At 37.7% G+C, this 22385-nt stretch overlaps 3 protein-coding genes across 4 annotated transcripts; 2 read left to right on the forward strand and 1 right to left on the reverse strand.

The window, feature by feature from the left end:
• Positions 1–317: 317 nt before the first annotated feature.
• On the forward strand, positions 318–6094 carry LOC112282983 (E3 ubiquitin-protein ligase COP1). The gene is made up of 13 exons (XM_024521244.3): positions 318–1492; positions 1961–2038; positions 2177–2332; positions 2628–3011; positions 3153–3322; positions 3484–3549; positions 3829–3907; positions 4047–4202; positions 4436–4534; positions 4662–4766; positions 4900–5079; positions 5314–5424; positions 5640–6094. Exons 1-13 carry the CDS (start codon positions 1142–1144, stop codon positions 5805–5807), a joined length of 2103 nt encoding a protein of 700 aa, XP_024377012.1. The 5' UTR covers positions 318–1141; the 3' UTR covers positions 5808–6094.
• A 2800-nt stretch (positions 6095–8894) lies between these two features.
• Positions 8895–11947, reverse strand: LOC112282560 (hsp70 nucleotide exchange factor FES1). The gene is made up of 6 exons (XM_024520300.3): positions 11516–11947; positions 11048–11190; positions 10588–10638; positions 10114–10335; positions 9833–9935; positions 8895–9491 (listed from the first exon to the last, which is right to left on the reverse strand). The coding sequence occupies exons 1-6, from the start codon at positions 11599–11601 to the stop codon at positions 8981–8983; spliced, it is 1116 nt and encodes a 371-aa protein (XP_024376068.1). The 5' UTR covers positions 11602–11947; the 3' UTR covers positions 8895–8980.
• Positions 11948–12003: 56 nt separating this feature from the next.
• On the forward strand, positions 12004–15914 carry LOC112282559 (U4/U6 small nuclear ribonucleoprotein Prp31 homolog). Of its 2 annotated transcripts, none has more exons than XM_024520297.2 (8): positions 12004–12308; positions 12639–12704; positions 13133–13264; positions 13624–14516; positions 14725–14795; positions 14926–15028; positions 15169–15244; positions 15517–15914. In XM_024520297.2, exons 1-8 carry the CDS (start codon positions 12135–12137, stop codon positions 15622–15624), a joined length of 1623 nt encoding a protein of 540 aa, XP_024376065.2. In that variant the 5' UTR covers positions 12004–12134; the 3' UTR covers positions 15625–15914. The 2 variants fall into 2 exon arrangements, with proteins under 2 accessions (XP_024376065.2, XP_024376066.1); XM_024520298.3 differs by having other exon boundaries at positions 12110–12308; positions 13116–13264.
• The last annotated feature ends 6471 nt before the right edge of the window (positions 15915–22385 follow it).

A 22385-nucleotide genomic window follows, 5' to 3' on the forward strand; every position in this document is an offset into this window, starting at 1 on the left:
AAGTGCGGTTCAGTGTATCACTGGAAGTATGGGTTGTCGGTTGCGTCACTTCAAGTGAGTGATGTGGATGGTGGGGGCCCAGGCAAGCATGGGTGTGCGGATGACTTGGCAACATAGCATCCACAAGTTGAGGTTGCCGCAGTGATGGCCAACTTGAGGTCGCTGGTAAAGATTTGGTGACAACAGAGGAAGGAGTGATTGGCTGTCATCAATCGCTGAAAAAAATTCTTGGAAGGCATCTGGTGGGTCCCGGTAGGAGGGGGTTCTGGATGTGAGGATGTGGTCTATGTGAGGAGGATCCTCTAGGGTTTGATTTCTGAATCACTGCATCGAAACCTGGTTATGTCTTATTGCGGTGATGGTGAGCTGTACTGGTGGAACTTTGGGTAACGCGAACGAGTCCGGGCCTAAGGTTACGTCAAGATGACCATGTGACAAGGCGTCATCTTCTCCATTGAGGCCCGAGGCGGTTCAACTCTGATGGGTTTGAGTTTGTGTGGATTTGAGCTGATCTTCACGTAGTTTAGCTGTGCCTCAGTGTAGTCCTCGCGGCGGTGGAACAGGTTGGGAAGACTGAGATACGTCGACAACAGCACGGCGCACTTGTGTTTAGACCCGAGAAGTGTTGGAAGAAAGACAAACAGGGTTTACGTTGTTAGTTTGTGGTGTTCACATATTTTTTATTTGGTAGAAGCGTCACGTTGTAAGCTTTTGGGACCAGCTTTCGGAGCGGTTTGGATCTGGTACAGCGCGTTTTGCATCAGTTCAACGGAGTAAGATTGGATGCCTTCAGATTAAACGGAATCAATGGACATTCAGGATACGCTGCACTCCTCTTGTGTATTGAGGAGAAATAAACGGGTGTTTAGAGGTTTTGTTAGATTGGGTACCAGGTTCATGATTTGCTCTTGAGGTATTTTACTTAAAACGCTGTAAGTCAGTCTTCCCGGAGGTTTTAGGGAGACCAGGACTTTGAAGGTCGTGAGAGTTGTTCGAGATTGGGTCGCCCTTTTCACAGGGACGCCCTTTTCACAGGGACGCCGTTTGAAAATCGCAGCGTCTGCTGTGGTCGTTTCTTTAATGAGACAGGGGTTTGGTTTCGAAGGATTTGATTGGTTTAAGAAGTTTTGTACGATTTGGCATGCATCGCGGCAGAGTAGTTTGCAACAAAAACGAGGCCATGGCATCGTCGATTGGGGTCAGTGTTCCTTCCGCACGGGGTTTTATTAAGGAAGAGGCTCAGACGGGGCTTTGGGTTTCAGATGTCATTACCAGTGAGTCAGTCGATGTTGCAAGGGCATCAGCTGGCGTGGACAAAGACTTTTTGTGTCCGATTTGTTTTCAGACAATGGAGGATGCGTTTGTAACCAACTGCGGACACTCGTTCTGTTACACGTGCATCACAACGCATCTAAATAACAGAAGCAACTGCCCCAGCTGCGCTCGGTATCTTACATCAGAGCATCTCATCCCCAACTTTCTCTTGTCGAAAGTGAGTCTCTGCACTTCGGCGATTTTCAAAAGATTTTGCTTAAACCAGACATATATTGCAATCCTTACCAGCTCAAGGTCTGCTTACTGTTGCCGAGAGTCTCGGCATCTCACACCCTAGATGCGAGTGTTCGTGAGTATTATCATTCATGTTGGATGGATTAAAAAAAAATCCTATCGTAAATCCAATGGAACCTTTCGTATAAATTATTCTGATTGTGGCGTTGCATGCTTGGTTAAATGATCTCAACCTTCATTCATATGAGTTTTCTGTAGTCATGGCATTTGAGAACGAGGTAGAAACCCAGGTTTCATTTGAGCGGCCTAAGCAATTAAGCCATTTTTGAAAACGGCATAGATTGCAATGTCCGTCTCTGCATCTTGCTATACATTATTCTAGTCAAGCGTTGCACAGGAATCAAGGATGGGTTAATGAGTTCCTAATGGGCATTTTGCATGGTACCTTCAGTTGTTGAAGAAAACGGTAGCCTCACAGCTACTCGGCATCTCCTCTCCCGCAGAGCAATTGCGCCTTGCACTTGAGCAGGTAGTTTTCACTCTTTCGATGTGCCTTTTGTCAACTGTAGTAGCTGTGCTTAGCTGATGGGATAAACCTCATCGTCTGTGATCCTACATGTGCCCTACTAGGTGCTTTAACTTCCTAATTTTAATGATGCGCTTGCAGGGAGCGGATTTGCCTCTGAAGGATTTGGGTTCCTTACTATGTCTTTTAGGTGAAAGGAAACGTAGACTTGAACAAGTAGAGGCCGAGTCCAACATGGAAGTTCTTCTTGATTTTCTGTACCTATCACGACAACGGAAACAGGAGGAAATGCAAGAGGTGAAAACTCCGGTTCAGGCACCTGATACTAGCGTCAACTTGTTCATTGTAGGAAAATTGGGGCTATTAGGTGATGAATGTAATAGGCTTAATTGTCGTAGGTGAATATTTTGATCAAACAACAGAAAAATTGGACGTCTTCGTGTTTATAAACACTGGGATTCATTATTGCAAGAAATTATTTGTTTTTTGAAGTGTGAAATCCAGGACATTGGAGAAATTCATTAAGTTTTCCTAAGAGAAATGCATTTCTTTGAACTGAGACTGAAATAATCGGGTGGTCTCTTTCGAACAGTTGCAAAATGATCTCAGCTTCCTCAAAGAAGACATAGCCACAGTCGAAAGGCGGCGGCAGTTCTTAAGGCTGAAAGACAAGCCCGCTGAGCGAGCATGCTTATCTGCGGATTCATCATTGCCTAGGTTGGATTTGTACTCGGGATGCAAAAAACCAAGTCATGGAGGAGCAATTTCTGTTTGGCGAGGTGGCCAAGGTGGTGCGTTTTCTCCACCTAATGAGGTTAAATCCATGGCAGGAAATGCTGACAGAAATTCAGCGTTTCTTATGTCTAAGAAAGCTGAGGGGATACAAAAGAGATTACCTGAGAATCCTTACATAGAATCACACGCTGGATCGATGGGGGTTCATGCAGTAAGTAAGAAACGCCGAGTGTTGGCACAGGTATGTCCTACCGTTTACAAGCTTATAATTTATTTTTTTCTTCTTTTCAAAAAAATTATAATTCCTCATTTAAATGTTCAGTAGTTAGTTGCTCGTAGCCTGATGTTTCCATTCTTTTACTTACATGTTTTATTCCTGCAGTTCGAAGACTTACAAGAAGCCTATTTGCTGCGGAGAAGGCAGGTTGCTAGAAAACAAAATCAAAGACAAATACAGGAGGCTGTTAGGAATACGGCAACTAAAGGGTCAGAGAGCTACCAGGACGGGTTGGAAGACTTTGAGTCTGTACTAACGGCATTTACACGTTATAGGTGAGGAAAAATTCCAAAAGAGTACTCTAATTTTTAGTATCATTATGGGTACGTGTGTTTGCAAGTGTATTTCCGGTATCGTTAATTGTGCAAGTCTCACAAACATGAAGCTCATACTTTGCCCTAATTTAATGTCTTGACATGGCTCTGTTCATAAACAGTCGTCTCCGTGTTGTAGCTGAGCTTCACCATGGAGATCTATTTCATAGTTCAAATATTGTTTCCAGGTAAGATATCTTATAGTCATGCTTCTCTCCCTTTTGGTGTCGTGAATGCTAGCTCTCCGATGGCTGGGAATAGTACTTTGGAATATTCTTCAGCAGATCTTGTCAGCTTACCCGGGTAGAAGGGTTAAAGTATTAGACAGTTCATCTTTTTCTGTTCATGTGTTTGATTGGTGTGGAAATGATAAGTACCACGGACTTCTCTGCACAAATCTTTTTTAGTGGGTGTATGGGGATGCATCATGCTCCAACTAAGATTCTAAGTTGTCGCTTCATCTCCAGTATCGAATTTGATCGTGACGATGAATTCTTTGCGACAGCGGGTGTTTCTCGGCGCGTAAAAGTTTTCAATTTCGAGACTGTATGTTCTCTTTACCATGGTGGTTTCATTTTTGCACTATTTTAAAATCTTTATTTACGGTACAGAACTTGTCTGCTAGCTACTTTCAGTACCTATTGTCTAATGTGGGAGCTATCACTGAATGATTTGGATTGAACAGGTTGTAAATGAATTAGCGGATGTTCACTGTCCATTGGTGGAGATAGCAACACGGTCTAAATTGAGTTGCTTGAGCTGGAACAAGTGTGCGAAACCACTTATTGCTAGTAGCGATTACGAAGGCACCGTTACAGTATGGGATGTTAATACAAGACAGGTATTAGAAGAACTGATATTTGACATGTGTACATTAGTAGAGTATATTGCGGTGCAGCCTGTTTTTCTTCTACTTCAACTTGGATTGCAATCGAACGTGCACTTTGTCTTTTGATATTTTATTAGAAGGGTTTCGGAAGCGGTCGAGTGATATCAGAGAAAAAAGTAGCACAGAAAGGGGGGTTTTGTTGGCATTCATATCATTTCCCTGCTTAAGTGTTTTTGGTCATGCAGGCTGTGATGGAGTATGAGGAACATGAGAAGCGAGCTTGGAGCGTAGACTTTTCTCGTACAGAGCCATCAATGCTGGTTTCTGGAAGCGATGATGGAAAGGTGCAGCCGCAATTGAAAAGTTTGCCATGTTGAATCAGAAGGGTTCGATGCATTAGATAACTAAGAAATCTCTTGGGGTAGTGAGCTGTGCTGGAAGATTGACATAAGCATGTTCAAATTTTTGCAGGTGAAGGTGTGGTGCACAAGGCAGGAGTCTAGTGCGCTCAGCCTGGATATGAGGGCTAACATCTGTTGCGTTAAGTACAATCCTGGTTCCAGCAACCATATTGCAGTAAGGCTCCAGCATCTCCTATTAATATTGTCACAAATTATAGCCTGTGCTCTGCAGTCTCTTATATTTTTATTATTTTAACTATTTAAAGCCTTTGTGAGACTATTCTAACTATGTATTAAACCCTTGATAGGTGGGTTCTGCTGACCACTGTATACATTACTTTGATTTGCGGAACGCAAGCACACCACTCTATGTATTCAAGGGGCACCGGAAGGCTGTTTCTTACGTGAAGTTTATATCACCGACTGAGTTAGCTTCGGCATCTACAGATAGCACACTTCGACTTTGGGATGTTCAGCGAGACTGCTCGGTACGTCAATTAACTCTTCTTGAACTCATTCTCTTAACCATGATGATTCCGATTTACTAGCCACATGCATGTGACTGCATGGTGCGTGATGAGAAAAAGTCAAGATGAAGATTTGTGCCCGAAGTTCTTTTAATCTTTTATCTATTTACTTATTTATTTTTGACTCATTTGGGGTATACCCAATGCATTAGTGAGTTAAGGTGTCCTAAGTTTTTGAAGTTGATCATACTGCAGATACGAACGCTCAGAGGACACACAAATGAGAAGAATTTTGTAGGATTGACTGTAAACAATGAGTATATTGCCTGCGGGAGTGAATCAAATGAGGTTTTCGTGTATCATAAGGTTAGACCCAGACTCTACATACACTTTTTCCAGATTCACTGATTGTACAACTGTGGTGCAGATTTTGTTTTTGCAACATTTCTCCAATTTACCAGTCTCCTTTGAGTGCTTAGATTCTTTTTGCCACTCAGTGAAAATTATCTTTTTGCGGCATTATCAGACTTGCAAATGTTTTGGTTTCATGATTCTAAGACAAATTTTGTTTTCTTTGGCAGGCTATGTCGAGGCCAGCTTCGTGGCACAGATTTGGGTCCCACAACTCTGAAGATAACGGAGATGATAGTTCACACTTCATCAGTGCAGTTTGTTGGAAGAGTCAGAGTCCGACTATGTTAGCGGCTAACTCGCAAGGCACAATTAAAGTACTCGCACTGGCTCCTTGAACTTCAGAATCTGCTTCATTTGCTTGACGGTACTGTCACTCAGTGAAAGATTTTTCCATTTTTTGCTGGAAGTTTTCCAAGCGAATGTGATTGCATTCTAGGAAACTTGGATCATGTAGCCATCAAAGCTTTGATTCAAATATTGGAACAACAGTGTTCTGCTCAATCTTCTTAGTACCTATAGGACATTCTAAATAATTTTGCAAATTTGAGTCGTGTCTGAGAATGTAAAGCGAAATTTGAGTGAAATCGAAGGAGAAAAATACTTCAGCATTTTTTTTCTGAAAGTAGCCATTCCTCAGTAAAATCCTTCTTTGATTAGGAGAATTTAATAGATAGACAAATGGAAGTTAGAGATTATCAGCTCAAATTTTTGGTTTCTTTTTGTCTATTTAACCTTTGCACAAGTTGGATTTGTAAGGGCTTATGTAAATTTATCTAAAAACTTATCTTAAATCAATCGAAATCTCTGAATTATTAACAAAAATAAAATGTTCCAGATTTTAACTTATCTTTTGCCTTTAAACCCAACAATTAGTGCACACTACTGAATGCTAAAACAATGACATTTCAGAATATTTTTAAAGTATGGATGCTAAAAGTGGAACATCTCTACACAATTTACACCTACAACAGTTGAGGATTTTAGTTGTAAATTACTATTTGTTTTGTTTATGACATACTTGTGTTTTGAGGGAATAAAATCCTTAAATTTATGCAATAGGGATATAACCACATTTACTCATCATCAACTAATAGGTGATGCTAGACATTATTAGTATTTCATAAATGTTTGCAGTCATTTATATTATAGAAAATTTACATTAAGGGGCACACCTATAGAAATAATTATGAGTAGAGGCACAAATTAAAATTAATTACAAAGAAATGTGCACCTATATAAATAATTACTAATAAGAGCATAAATCAAAACAAGAAATCTCAAAAGGGTCTCTTACTCTTCTTCCTTAAATACAATTTTCCTTCTCAAAAAAGGTCTCTTTGCATTTCAATTCACCTCACTTTACCTTATTTGTGTATAAGCATGTGATTTAAGATGATATATTGAAAATATAGTTGCCATATTATGATGTGTATATTGCTAATGTATCATATCAAATTTCAATGCCAATCACTTTTAAGCTATTATTACATTGGCCGCTCTACCATTGCACAATTATTATATTCCAAAAGGAGTTTGCACACTATTTGGTTGCTTAGCTTAGAGACTTGTTCTTTTGCTATGTTTTAGTAAAATACATAGTTATTGGCTTGTGTCTTTGCCTTGCTTCTCATTGTCATTGCTACTTTTCTTCGTCATTGCATGTATAACTTGTGAACATCAAAGGTCACCAAGTAATATGATCTAGTTCACTCCAAACTACTCTACAATACTTGGTATTGTTGATTGTAGGTACAAGAATTGTAGTCAACTGTGGCAAATTCTAGTTTTAATATGGAATAGCAATAAGGTATTCAAATGCAATGGTATGTATGTTTCACATGTTTGCCATTGTTATTATATGGATGTCCATGATCAATACCTTCATGGCTGCCAAAATCTTTCTATTCAATTTTATTTTGTAGCTATAGTTCACATTCTTTTTAATGTGCCAAATGCATGTACAATGGTTTCCAAATGAAAACTCTATAGTAACTATATTTTTGATTCTTTAGACATATTGCTACACACAATACAAAACTAAATGCAATCTCAAATTTAAAAGTGAAAGCCAAAAATTTACATCTTCTTACAATTGTTGATAACTATGATGCTTGCAAAATTTGGGAAGGGCATTGAATGCACTAGCTAGTGAAAAAACCATGTTCAATTTTTATTATTATCAATTGAAATAATATCAAAACCAACAAGCACAACATGATCTTTTCCATCTACTTTAATAAAGACAAAGAATATACCTTAGTATCTAAACTTTGAATAGGTTGTATGTGTTGTAAACATGGGGCAACAATTTATAGTTGCTATCTTCTAAGCTTAAAGACAAAAGAACACTCTAATGAATTGCTACCAATTGTCCTTATCAAATGTACTTGTACTACTAAGATTTGTTATGGCTAGTCTTTCAAGTAATGGCGCAAGCTTTTGAAATCTCAAATTGTAGCGTTCTACTAAACACTTTTGGTGCAAGTTATGGCTCCTCCATGAAGCCATATATGTTGCTTTTGCTCCAAGTTTGATTTGTCCATAATTTATAATATTATGTGGTCACAGGCCTTGTATGTCCCACATAAGAGATGTAGCAAAGTTTGCAACCTCATTGCCTTTGAGGCAAAAGGTTTTCAAATAAGTTGGACATGTTTGCATATGAGCAACAAACTTAGTAATGTAAAGTAATCCATCTAGGCACCAATTATTCACAATGTGCAATAAAAACCTACCTTTTGCAATCTTGTCTTGTGATTCCGCTTTCTCCTTTAGCCAAACAACTTTCATGTAGACAAGTTTATTGGCTTTAAATTGGTAAGGAATAAAGGCAAAGATTGAATAACTTGTAATAGCACTACATGCATCTTTGAATGTGTAGGACATTCTTCCAACAACCAATTTGTCTCTAGTTGTCATTGATCGATCTTTGGCTGGTGACTTTTAATTTGCAAGACCACACAAAGAAAAACAAAACAAACTTGATTGTAAAAAGAGAAGCCATACAAATAAAGGAAGAAAATTGTACCACACAAAGAGAAGCATGGCAAATTGAAGAGGAGAATAAAACCTCCCAATTAGAAGTGAGGTAAATTGAAGAAAGGAACTATGTTCAAAGAAGAAGTGAAGTGGATCTCTTTGTGATTTTTTTTTGATTTGTGCCCTTCTTTGTAATTATTTTTGTAGATGCACCTCTCTTTGTTATTTTTGTGGATGCACCTCATTTTGATTTGTGCCCCTTTCTGGTAATTATTTCTGTAGGTCCCCTCTAATTGTAATTATAATCAATTTGTACCCCTAATTGTAATTATTTCTGTGCGTGGACCCCACGATGTAATTTCCCCTTATATTATCCTTAATCCCCACTAGTGGCTGAGGCATGAATGTGGGGAATCAGTGAGGCATTTCAGTGACACCGTTAATCAAATAAAACAAAAACATTTCTTTACATCCTACTGTAATACAGAATGAGAGGAGGACTTGAATTTGACAAAGTAGACTCTTATCTCTAAGCACCCAGTAGTAAGACTGGCTTCTTCTCGTCTTGAGATACATTCTGCCTACTTGGAGGCTCCGGGGGGACGTTGGCAGCCAAACTTCTCAACCCAGATGCATGTTTCCGACCTGCAACGTCTGGAGGTGGCTGATTATCTTCAGGCAACACCAACAAACCCTCTTGCCTTAACTGGGAGGGTTCTTTGTAGAGCAACTGCCAGAGTGTATCCACCAACTGTCGCTCTTCTTTTACAGCTGCTAGATCTTCCTGGTTCAGGCCTTTAATCTCCTCTACCCGCTTACCAACAACATCCTTGAGTTGGGTAGTGCCATCCGTTTTTCCCACATTCTGATTTTCTTGGTTACGGACAATCTCTACTAAAGATTGCAGTGCTGCTTGCCGTACGTCAAGATCCGAGCTATTTGCCAAGCTTGTCAAGGACTTTAGGAATCCTAGTTGGGTTGCTACAATACAGTCTTTTGGATTCTCTTGAAGCAAATATTGTATTACCTGCAAAGCTTTCCTGCATGTCCAAAAACAAAGTACTCCGTGAGCATGATGACTACGACCTCCTCGAAGCACGGTAGGACTAAACTATCAAACATAGGAACTCTTAACAGCAAAAGCTGTGAGCTAGTGAGTATCAAAAAACTTCGCAAAATTGAAAAATTAAGAAGTAGAAGCAGAAGCTCGACTTTCCGAAACTAGTGAAGAGAAAGACAGAATTAAAAAAAAGAAGAAGAAAAGAAGCCATATCACCATTATTTGTCAAATCGATTTCAAAGACGTCCGGCCACTACTGTTCTGTAACGAGCATTATGTGAACCATATAGCGCAGGCATTTAAAAGGCAGAAACCACACACCGCTGGAATCTGAGATCTTCCGAGGCAAGAGCCTGTCGAAGTCCCGCATAACCATTAGAAAGTCTGAAGGCATCAGTTGCTACTTTATTATGCCTGATTAGAGCTGCCAAAAACAAAATAAATGGATGAATAAATTAAGTTCTGTTACAACAATGCCCTCAACATAAGATTTCTCCACCAAATCAAGTCCTTCAAAGTCCAGAAATTCAACATGATATGGCAGATTTAAGTATCATAAACAATCATAATAAAATACAATACACATAAATTGAGTAACGTACATGATATGGCACCCAAGGCCTTAGTTCGCACTTTTATGTTATCATCAAAATTGAAATTCACCAACAATCTTTCCAAACCATTACACTCAATCACTTGCTGCTGACTTTTTGGATTATTCTGCACAATGGTGCTCACAACTTCTGCTGCTCGAGACCTGATGTCAGCATTTGGGTTTTTCAAATAATCCAACAAGGGTACCAAGCCTCCGATTGAATGCAAGTCTACAACACAGACGTATGCTCATGTTAGAGAAGAGCCTTGTTCGCTACATGGACCCCAACCCGACCGCCCAAAATAATTAAAAGAATTACAAGAATAGAGGCGCCAAAAATTTAAGTAAAAGTTGCAAAGCTGGATGGTTTACAATGAACCAGGTTACAGCAGAGGATGGTTCACGATGAAGACCTTCAAGAAATTGCGGAACAAACACGGACACACTGCAAGTGTGTAAATTGCAAGTGATTAAATCATACCATTTGCCATGTCAATGGACTCAACGTGTTCTTGAAGCTCCTCCAACATACCTGGTTTCACAATTAAAAATTGAACAAAACAGATCAGCTCGAACAGCTGGGACATGGACTTCAAAGGGTTTTTCAACGTTGAGTTGTAGGCAAATTGGCCAGTTTCGATGACAGCTAGGTCTTAGTCTCTACACTAACTTCACAACTCCGATCCCGTTGACACTCGATTTTTGAATGTAACACAATCTGACCAAAAGAAATTGTAAACTCCGCATAAGTGCAGGCGAAACCTTGAAGTTAATTCTATGATACAATTTAGCATATCCTTTCATTCCAGGAACATTTACGAAGAATCCAAAATTTTAAACCTAGACTCCGGTTGAATTCTTTTAATTACAAACTTGTTTCAATAAGCAGCTCATCGCCCCCTGATGATGCTTCGAAGTCGATTTGATGAACTTAATCATACCTTCAAGTTCTTCTACAGTGATACCCTGGGTCTCCAAGTCCTCAACAGTCAAATTCATCACCATAGAAATCTCTTTCATTCGCTTAATCACATCCACAGTCTGCGATTGCATGGCTTCCGCAAAAAACTGCCTATCCTGCTCACTGTGATCACGAGCGAAAAGGAAGTGAGAAACTCGTCAAAGGCTGCCCAGATCAAACAACTACATTACACCTTAGATTTTTCGAAGCAGACCATTTACTTCGACCAACCTTGTTTGGAAAAATATCTCTTGTAATGTGCAGTGTAACCGCGAAACACTGACTCACAAAATCTGAGCTCTACGAATAACTCAAAGCCCTGAGACTTCTAAATTCCTATTGCTCACAAGAGCTCCCTACTTCTCATCAAGCATGAAAAATTGTCATGAATACTTCGAAACCAACGAAAATCGATTGTCAAAGCACATAAAACATGGAATGAGTCTACCTCAATTCTCGAGGATCTGCAGTACCATCGCTGTTAGCGATACTCCATTTTAATAAACCTTTCCAATCAGGTCCAAGCCCGGCCATAACTTCCAAACCCTAATCAGCAATTACTTCACAATGTCTACACTGGTGTACACCTCTTCACGCCAGTAAAAACCTCTCAAAACCCTCAAACCTGCATTGAATTCTCATTTCAGGTCAAAATAACTCCTATCGATCTTCGACAGATGTTGTAAACAAGATTTTATCAGTGGAGGTTACACAACAAGGCAGAACCTAACACGCACAGAAGCTGCTGGAAGACCGTCCAAAGCTCTGGAGAGGAGATTTCGGGCATGGATTTGAAGAGGGTAAAAGAAATCTAAGGGTAGTTTTCCGACCGCTGGTTAGTGCATCCATCTACCGGTTATGTCACAAGAGGACGACGATGATGTGAGTGTCGTATACAGAGCATGCTCGCGGCCACCTCAGACATTTCGAAGGCAACTATTACGGATGCAACGGCTTCCATCCGGGGTCTTCATGGACATTCCGGCATTCATCCACACCACCAAGAAAAGCTTTCAACTACGAAGGATTGCAATTACTTGAGACACAAGAGTGCGCACAGGAAATTGATGCTTGCAACATCCCTCGCTCTTGCCTCGTTGCCTGTTAGCTCCGACCAGCAGCGCTTGATTTCATTTGGACCACGTGTTACTGGGGTTCTGTTTCTGTGCCTTAATTCTTCGACTTGCTCACAGGTCTCCTTCGTGACTGTTCTTGACCCTCCATCGAAGTCTGCGATCATGGTACGTTCTTATTTTGGTTATTCATTTTTCCTTGCGGTCGAATGGTTATTCGTTTTTGTCCTGTAGAGTCGCGTGGTAGCTGAATTTCTGGTGTTTTAGGGTTTTGATCGATATACTGAGAAGCTATGGTTTTAATCATGCGCAGTGGAAGCTTTTCTGTATATTAGGGTTTGTTTTATTTATTTTTTGGTATTGGTTTGTGATTGCCTTTTGAAACATTTTTACAGATTTCTCAGTGAGCTCGGTTTTGTGGAGGGTTAGGGATTTATTGTTGTGCACGTACTTTCATGTTCGAAGGAATGTTTACGTTTTTAAGTATTCTGTGTACAGGCAACGTTAGCGGACTCCTTTTTGGCAGACTTGGAGGATTTGTCTGATGAGGAAATTCTGGATGAGGTACTCACCCAGATTATTTCGCTTGGCTGTGATCTAATGGTTTTTTTCTAATTCATTGGTTTTGAATTGGAATTTTTAGTTTGGCATGTGAAGCTTCTTCCTCGCTCACGGACATTAATCAATACTGCAAGCGTGAACTAATCAGCTACAATATTTGCTGCCGTCGTTGTCACGAAGAGTCTTTGGTTTGGCTTTATTTCTTTCCTTTTCTTTGGTTTAGTATTTTAGCATTTGGTTAACATTTATCGGCATGTTCCTCTTTCGTCTATTTGAACGGTACTTTGAACGGCATCACTTGTATGTGTCAGCGCTGATCGTGCAACTTTTATAAAAGTTGCGAGTTGGGTAATTAGAAGTTTGGAAATCTGAGTCTTAAAATGGATTGACAATATTTGACCTGTGCTAATTCAGGCCTTTGGGGTTAGCAGGAGGTTGCCGAAGCCGCAGAAGAGGCTGCCGATGCAGATGAAGAAATGGCCGAGGTTCCCATCCTCAAGTTCGATGATTTGGATAGTGTCGCCAAATTGCAAAAGAGTCAACGGTTTCATGATATTATGAAGGTAATGGTCGAGCAGGCTTTCATCCCGCTTGATTTGGTTCTTTGTGACAGGGCAGAGTATTTAGACATCTTTTAACCAAGCTTTTGCACGCCCTCATTTAAGCCACTTAGTTTTCTGTTTGAATCCCACAAAAACTAGCTTGTTTTTGTGCCGATTTCATCAACGCTACAGTTTCTGCACTTCACATTATTATTTTTTTAATTTTCGTATGTTTATTTGCTGACTCATTCCCAGCACATGTTACTGTTGATTCCTCGCTTTGTTTTGTTTGTGTGGGAACTTATGCCTTCTGGTATTTATAGGAACACATTTTCTAGCTCTCTTATGACTTGCTAATTATCACTGGTTGGTCAGTGCAGAAGGTGGATGAAGCAATGGCAAATGGCACAGAAAGTTCGTCCAAAGGTTTGGTTGCGGAGGATGATCCAGAGTACCAGCTTATTGTTGAATGTAACGCCCTTTCTGTTGATATCGATAATGAGATCACAATTATCCACAATTTCATTCGAGACAAGTACCGGGCCAAGTTTCCGGAGCTGGAATCGTTAGTGTTGCATCCTATCGATTATTCACGACTTGTGAAGCAAATTGGCAACGAGATGGATCTCACTTTGGTCGACTTAGAAGGACTTCTGCCTTCTGCTACTATTATGGTCGTATCTGTTACTGCTTCTACCACTAGTGGAAAGCCTCTCTCTGAGGAGAACCTACAGAAAACCATTGAAGCTTGTGACCGGGCACTTGCTCTCGATGAAGCCAAGAAGAAAGTTTTAGAGTTTGTGGAAAGTAGAATGGGTTACATTGCACCAAATCTATCGGCTGTTGTTGGTAGTACAGTTGCTGCGAAGCTGATGGGTGTGGCAGGTGGCCTTGCTGCTCTTTCAAAAATGCCAGCTTGCAATGTACAGATCCTGGGTGCAAAGAAAAAAAATTTGGCTGGATTCTCAACTGCAACTGCACTTCCACACACAGGTTTCGTGTTTCACACGGAGATTGTGCAAAGTACTCCTCCACCTCTTCGAATGAAAGCGTGTCGTCTAGTTGCTGGTAAGTCAACCTTGGCTGCTCGAGTTGATTTTACAAGAGGTGACCTCTCTGCTAAAATCGGGCAGGAGTTGCGTGAAGATATCCGAAAGAAGATTGAAAAATGGCAAGAACCACCCCCTCCCAAACAGCCCAAACCTCTCCCGGTCCCAGACAGCGATCCTAAGAAAAAGAGAGGTGGCCGTCGTCTTAGAAAGATGAAGGAGAGGTTCGTCGTCCTACCCCTGAATTTTCCTATGAATGCCTTCACTTGAAAATGAGTCGATCACAAGCCTTCTATTGATAGCATTCAACAACCTTGCTTCTATTTTCTGTTTGGATAGTTGATTTATTTGTTTCGCAAGCGGGTGATACTGTTCGGAAGCAGTCATTCCAGATATGGAGCTGATTCGAGTCTACTGTTGTCCTCATTGCAGATATGCCTTGACTGACATGCGCAAACTTGCAAATCGGATGAAATTTGGTGTACCCGAAGAGAGTTCACTTGGTAATTTACTTTACTCTGTATTCTCTCAACTCTTTTCTCCTAGGTGGTTAACCTGGATTTGTATTGCTTACATGCGTTTGCCAAATGTATTGGGTGGCTGATGCCACTGATTGGACGAGCTTGTATGCAGGGGATGGATTAGGAGAGGGTTATGGAATGCTTGGGCAGGCTGGCAGTGGCAAGTTGCGAGTGTCGATCGGTCAAAGTAAGCTTGCTGCGAAGGTTGCGAAGAAGTAAGTTTGCAGTGTACATTTTTCTTCATAGCAGTTAGTGCCAACCATGGATTATTATTTCTCCACATAACATCGATGGTTTGTGCCTTGTTAATTTTTTTGTTTGGCGCTAATTTACAAGGGGTTATTTTATTTTGCAGATTTAAGGAGAAACAATACGGCAGTAGTGGTGCCACATCGGGTCTTTCTTCTAGTCTTGCATTCACGCCTGTCCAGGTTTATTTCCATTTCCATGATTCATTACTGTACACTGATCGGTAGTTCTTTCTGGTCTCCTTTGGAAGTTACCTTTGAATAAAATATAAACTAATGCGGGTGCATCCACGTTAGTAAAATTTTGAGGTGCATCCACGTTATAAAAATGAGGTGCATCCACGTTATAAAATTTTGTAACTAGGAGATCTTGTTTTCGAAGTAAAACACAGGATACAATCTCTTTACAAAACATTTTCAGTAATATGTTTTTCTTGGATTCATCGTGGACACAGGGCATTGAGCTGAGTAATCCTCAAGCACAGGCGGGTTTGCTCGGGAGCGGGACTGCAAGCACCTATTTTTCAGAGACTGGAACTTTTTCCAAGATAAAGAGGATTTAATGTGGGTTAGGAATTTGGTCTTTTTGAGCTGTGAGCATGATAGAAGTTGCTTGTTTTATTCTAGTCATCCTTGTACCTGGGGTTGGCCCGCTCAGCAAGCTCCTTATAGAAGACTTTTGATCGTCAGGGTTCAGCCTAGTGTCACGGACTAGGTGTGCTACACTTTGAATGTGTTCATTGCGAAACTTGTTTATAGCTGTGACCTTCGAGCGTCTGGATATCTGTCAGAAGTCTAATTGCATCAATATCATTGGACTGTGGCATGTGTTGCGGTATTGTTCTTTTCGAAACTGTTTCTGATGTGAGCTCGGAATTGTATTTATGTTTTCTCTGTGAATGTTTTCTTTCAGCCTCCATTTTTTTTTATTATTTTGATGTGAAGAAGGCTCTGAGATTGTCGTTTTGTGAATTGACACATTGTCCTGTCTTGAAATACTTATATGCACTTTTATTAATGCAGAAGAGCTGATCGAAGGCGATTATATTTCCTCGAGTAGCATGTGGTAGACTGCTTATTTGTATAGTCTCCTTACCCGTAGATATTTTCCCGTTAATTTTGGATGACTGAAAAGTAAGGGGAAGCCTTGAATGGAATAATTTCCCCAAGTTAGATCCGTAGTGAAGCAACTAAAGGTCTGGAACCGAACTTTCAGGCAAGTCAAGAGTTAGGTTTGTTAAATTCTTTTCACGTATCTAAAACCCTTACCAGCAGGTAAACTTCACTCTTGTACCCTTGTCGTAGTCTTGATTTTCTCCAGCATTGTCCTTCATTTGTGCAATTTGAATCTGACCTTGTTTCTATTTCAAAATTTATCAGTGGTAAGTTAATCGAAAAGACGTGATACGGCATCCAAACAATGAGCTTATCCCAAGTTGTGCAGAATTTGATTAGCTGGGATAACGCCAAGGGTCGACTATGGTAAGTGTAAACTTAGGAAAGTGGGGGACTTATCAAAACCCCATTTTAAATACCTCAACCCATTTTTTTAGGTATATATATATATATGTATATATATATATATATATACATTTTTTTATGTATATATATATATATATATATATATTATATGTTTTCATGCCTTCTGTCATTTAAGGGGTTTGTCTACTTTGAAGACGTTATTTAATTGTTTTAGAACATTGTCTTCACAATTAGTGTATAATTGAAAAAAATCCATTATCTACAAACAAACATTTGTGGACATAAAAGGCATACAATATGGAAGATATTTTTGACATTTCTGGAAGTGTCTTCAGGTTGTGTTTGAGTGTTCCAAACTTACTTTTATTAGTGAAAAACCAAAAATATTATGAAGACCTTAAGTAATGCATTGTAATATTGTTTGGTATGTACTATCTACTTTGGTGAAATTAAATTGCTTAACATGAGGCATTGTTGATGCAAGGGTATGTATGACACAATTGTTTAATATATACTTGAGATTTTATCAATTGACATTACCAAAGTAAAATTAAGATGCATTTGTGATACAATTGATAAAAAAACAATTGTGTTTATTGCATAGACATTGAACTTGAATATAATAACATATTACATGTGCAAAAAAAAAGATTATGCAATAATATACTACTACAATAAGTTGGCATCAAGAATTGAATAGAAAAAAATTACATTTAAAAAACTCTTATTTCTTAGATGATAATATTACTATAATTGATCCATTTAAATTTATTGATGTCAATGTTAGAATATTTTTTCATATAAAGAATACACATAATAACCACTCTTTTTTTATAATGTATTTTATATTAATAATATAAATAATAATTATATTAAATTTATCAATTTTTATTTTTTATTTTCTTGTCTTTTAGTTACTTTTTATTTTTACTTATATATATATATATATATATATATATATATTCTTGATCCATGGTTAAAAAATAAAATAGTTAAGAATTCTTTTAATTTTTTTTATAGTATTTCTATAAAAATAATAATAATATATATAATTATCTTTAATTTATTCAGAAGTTCTATATTAATGATTGAATACTAGTACATTTCCAACTTATAATGGTAATTTACCACTTTAGATAATATAGGAACAATGTCTGTTAAGTTGGTATAATAAAGCTTTTTAACATAGAAGTTAGCAACATTCTCTTATTTCCAAACAAATTTATGATACTTTTGTTATATATTAAGAAACAAATTACAAAGTAACCTATTTGAAAGAAAATATTATAAATTGCTACAAAATAAACAAACAAAGAAAACTTCAATAAAACATAAGTATTTGTCACAGACATACCCATGTAAGCTAGTAATTACATGTATAAATAGGTAAAAGTAAATAAAAGTAGGTAAAGTAAATTAATTCTATGGTATTTGGTATGAAAGCTTCATAGAAGCTTCATAGACGCTGCTTTGACTTTATAGGTGTCTTTAATTGACTTTTTGGGATTAGAAACGTGGTCAACAACTTGGCCATGTGCCACACATGTTGTTAACTTGAAGACTAAGCTAACTATGTAGCCAACACATAGAAAAACTTGCCTTGTAAGTCAAAGCATGTGTCCTACAAAGTCAACACATATTGGAGGTCCTATAGAACATCGCCATGTAGCCCCTAATAAGATAATATATATAGAGATAAGAGTGAAGCCTTCTTCACTTTTGTCAATTCCTTTCTTGCTTCTAGTCTAGTTTCAAGGGTCTCTAGTTTTCTTAACTTTTGGCAATAGCCATTCCAGTTTCTTCTTTAATATACATATTAAGTTATTTCTATTTTGTCATCTTTCTTTGAGAGAAGTTCTACTTGTTTATTTGTCTTTATCATGTTCTTGTCCTTGATAGATTGATAAGAGTATACTTACAATATCAGAGCTTTGTCTAATCTTGATTAAGAATGGATTACTCCTTTCTCTTGATAAGACATAAGCGTATTAGAAGTTGCAGATTACCCTCTTCTAAACTGATATCGTCTTTAGTATTTTCTTTGTTCTTAAGTCCTCTCTTCTATTTGTCTTGAGCAATATTAGACAGCTTTTCTTTTCTAAGTATTATCATCGCAAAACTTGTTGAAATGAAGAGTACAATGACATAAATGCAAGAGCAATTGAGAGAGGTAATGCTTGCGATGCATCAACTCAATTTACTACCACAAAGAGCAACAAGATTGGCAAGAAGTGAAGATATAGAAATGATTGGAACTGCTTCAACATCTGCACCAAATCATGTCCCTTTTCCTATGTTAGAACGCCCTTCCAATATTAAAGAATCAAGAATTGCTCTACCCGAGAAGTTTGATGGCATCAAATCAAAGTTTAGAGGATTTATCAATCAAGAACAACTTGTGATTGAACTTCAATCCCAAAGCTATCCAACTTCAAGATCTCAAGTTAGATTCATTGGTATGCTTCTTTTAGGTTCAACATTATCATGATTTTTGTCTTTTCTTGAACGACAAGATCCAATATTGGATAATCTAAAGGCTTTTTTGGTGGAGTTTCGATCCATGTATGGAGAACATGATGTAATTTGTGTTACAACCAATAAGATCAATATTTTACGATAAGACAATCGATCAGTAATGTTGGATGCTTCTTAATTTTGACAACTTGCAATTGATATCAAGTGGGATGATGCCGCACTTATTAGCCAAATTTTCTATGGATTAAAATATGATGTAAAAAAATTAATGCTCAACTTATCTGATCATCAAATATTGAGTCAAGCAATTGACTTTGTTGTGAAGTGCGGCAATCGACTTTTTGAATTCCGGTCTAAGAACCGTACAAATGGATCTCAATGTTACTATAATTCAATAGCAACACCAACATCTCTTCAACACATACATTCAGAAGTAGAGGACATGCAAATTGATGCACTACGTTTCAAACCTCTTACTGAATAAAAAAAGACTTTTTGTCGTTAGGAAGGATTGTGCTAATATTATAGAGAACCTAAACACACTGCTCAACATTGCCCTAAGAAGATATGCAACCATAAAATGAAGAATACGGCGATCAAAGGAGATAGCATGTCGAAAAATAAATTTGTTCAGCTACAATAGGGACTGTGCAGGTAGAACCTTGTACAATGCCTAGTGAAGGTCCTATCCTCTCCTCAAAACCCTCTCCATGTTTTACGATAAATGTTATTCTAGGACCTAAACATCTCAAAGCCTCTGCCTTGCTAGATTCAAGAGCCTCAGCATGTTTCTGAGATGAAAATTTTGCTAAAAGACATAGCATATTTTTAGTGAAGAAAACTAAACCCGTTCATGTAAAAGTCATAGATGGTCGTCCGTTGTCTTTAGAAGATGTTACTCATGAATCTTTTCCTATAGAAGTAGCAACTAATGGTCATAGTAGCTTTGTAATATTTAATATCATTAGATCTCCCTCTAATCCAGTTATTTTAGATTTATCATGGCTAAAAAAATATAATCCTAAAATAGATTGGACTTCTCATAGCCTTGACTTTTTTGAAAGTATAACTAAGAGCATAATTAATCAAATAGAAAGTCATAATTCTAGTACAATTAAACCTGTATTTGTAGATGCAAGATCTTTCTTGCATGTTGTAAAAGAAAGATCACCTTGTGTCATTTATGTGACACTTATTTCTACTGGTGGAAAAACTTCAAGTGGCATTTTAAGCCAATATCAAGATTTTCAAGATGTATTTGAAAAGAAGAATACAGATACTCTTCCAAAACATCATTCCTATGACTGCTCTATTGACCTTCAAGAAAAAGCACAACCACCATTTGGACCAATCTATAGTTTATCACAAAAAGAGTTGGTTGAACTCAAGGAATATATTGAAGAGAATTTGGCCAAGAACTTCATACGCCATTCCAAATCTCCAGTAGGAGCTTCAATTTTATTTGTGAAGAAAAAAGATAGATCATTGCAGATGTGTATCAATTATCAAGGACTCATCAAAATCACCATCAAGAACATGTACTCGCTACCTTTGATATTTGGACTCCTTGATCAGTTGAATCAAGCTAAAATCTATACAAAAATAGATCTACAAGGAACATACAATCTAGTACGCATCAAAAAAGGAGATGAATGAAAGACTACGTTTCGAATAAGGTATAGATATTTCAAATACAACATCATGCCTTTAGGACTTATAAATACACCAGCAATATTCCAACATCTAATGAATAATGTCTTTCGAGAGTTTTTAGAAGATTTTGTTGTCTATTATCTAGACGAAATTTTAATCTATTCTAAAAACTCAAAAGAACATGAACTTCATATTTGCCAAGTATTACAAAAATCAAAAGATGTAGGACTCTATACTAAGATAGAAAAGTATATATTTCTCACTACTCAAGTTGACTTCTTAGAATACATCATTTTAAATGATGGACTTATGATGGATCCTAAGAAAGTTCAAACTATTATGGATTGAAAGATCCCAAAAACGGTAAGAGATGTCCAATGCTTTTTGGAATTTGCCAACTATTATCGAATCTTCATCAAATATTTCTCTCAAGTTGCAGCTCCACTTACACGTTTGTCTTGCAAAGACAAATTTCAATGGAATCAAGAAGCAAAAGTAGGATTTAAAGCTTTGAAGACAGCCTTTATTTCTGCACCAATCTTGTATCGCATTGATTTTTTTAAGCCATTTTTTATAAAAACAGATGCATCAAACTTTGCTTTAGGTGCCGTATTGTCACAAATAGAAATAGATAATAAACTTCACCCAATAGCTTTTCATTCCAAAATTTTTTTAGTAGCCAAGATCAACTACGAGATCCATGACAAAGAACTTCTTGCAATCGTGGATTCATTTCAAGAATGGCACCATTATCTAGAAGGTGCTTCTAGCCCAGTCCCAATGTATATGGATCAAACTTGGAAGTATCAAGAGACTTTGAAGGATTTCTTTTAATACCACGAATAAGAGGATCAGAAGACATACTTGATTGAACTTACTTAATGAAAGTTGAATCAACAGTTCGTATTGATTTCATTGCTCAAACATGAAGATGCTCTAGTTTCAAGAGAACTGTTTGTTATTGATCAAAAATAGCATCTTCTTTCTTTGGTGTAATGTAAGATTATCTAGAGAGTGCATCTGACAAACCTTGTTGTTTTCTTCATCGATAAGTGATCTCGAATTTGAATCTTGACAAAGACATACTCCAACGGGCTTGGCAATAATTTAAAACACGTGTTTGTTTGAGATCAAAAACTCCTCGTCATCGACCTTATGGACTTCTTCAGCCATTACCTATTCTTGAACAACCATGGTCTTCTATTTCTATAGATTTCATCACGGATCTTCCAATCTCAAGTTCTTATGATTTTATATTCGTGATAGAAGATCGTTTTACTAAGATGGCACATTTTGTACTATGTACAAAATCTATCACAGGTGAAGAAACAACTAAGCTCTTTCTTAACAATATCTATCGCTATCATGGATTACCTAAGGATATTATATCAGATATGGGAACTCAATTTGTATCAAGATTTTGGTAAATTCTTTTCAAGATTCTAAAAGTGGATATAAAACTATCTTCGATATTCCATCCTCAAACTGATGGGCAAATGGAGCGTGTTAATCAAGTTTTGGAGCAGTATTTAAGTTGTACCATTAACTACCAATAAGATGATTGGACAACTTTTTTGCCATTGGCAGAGTTTGCTTACAATAATATGATATATTCTTCTACAAAACAAACAACTTTCTTTATCAATTATGGTTATTATCCACGACTTGATATTTTTGACTTTTCAAAAGTTGATAATCTTGCTACGAAAGATTT

Source organism: Physcomitrium patens, chromosome 5, assembly GCF_059467195.1.
Source record: "Physcomitrium patens ecotype Gransden chromosome 5, ASM5946719v1, whole genome shotgun sequence".
NCBI lineage: Eukaryota > Viridiplantae > Streptophyta > Bryopsida > Funariales > Funariaceae > Physcomitrium > Physcomitrium patens.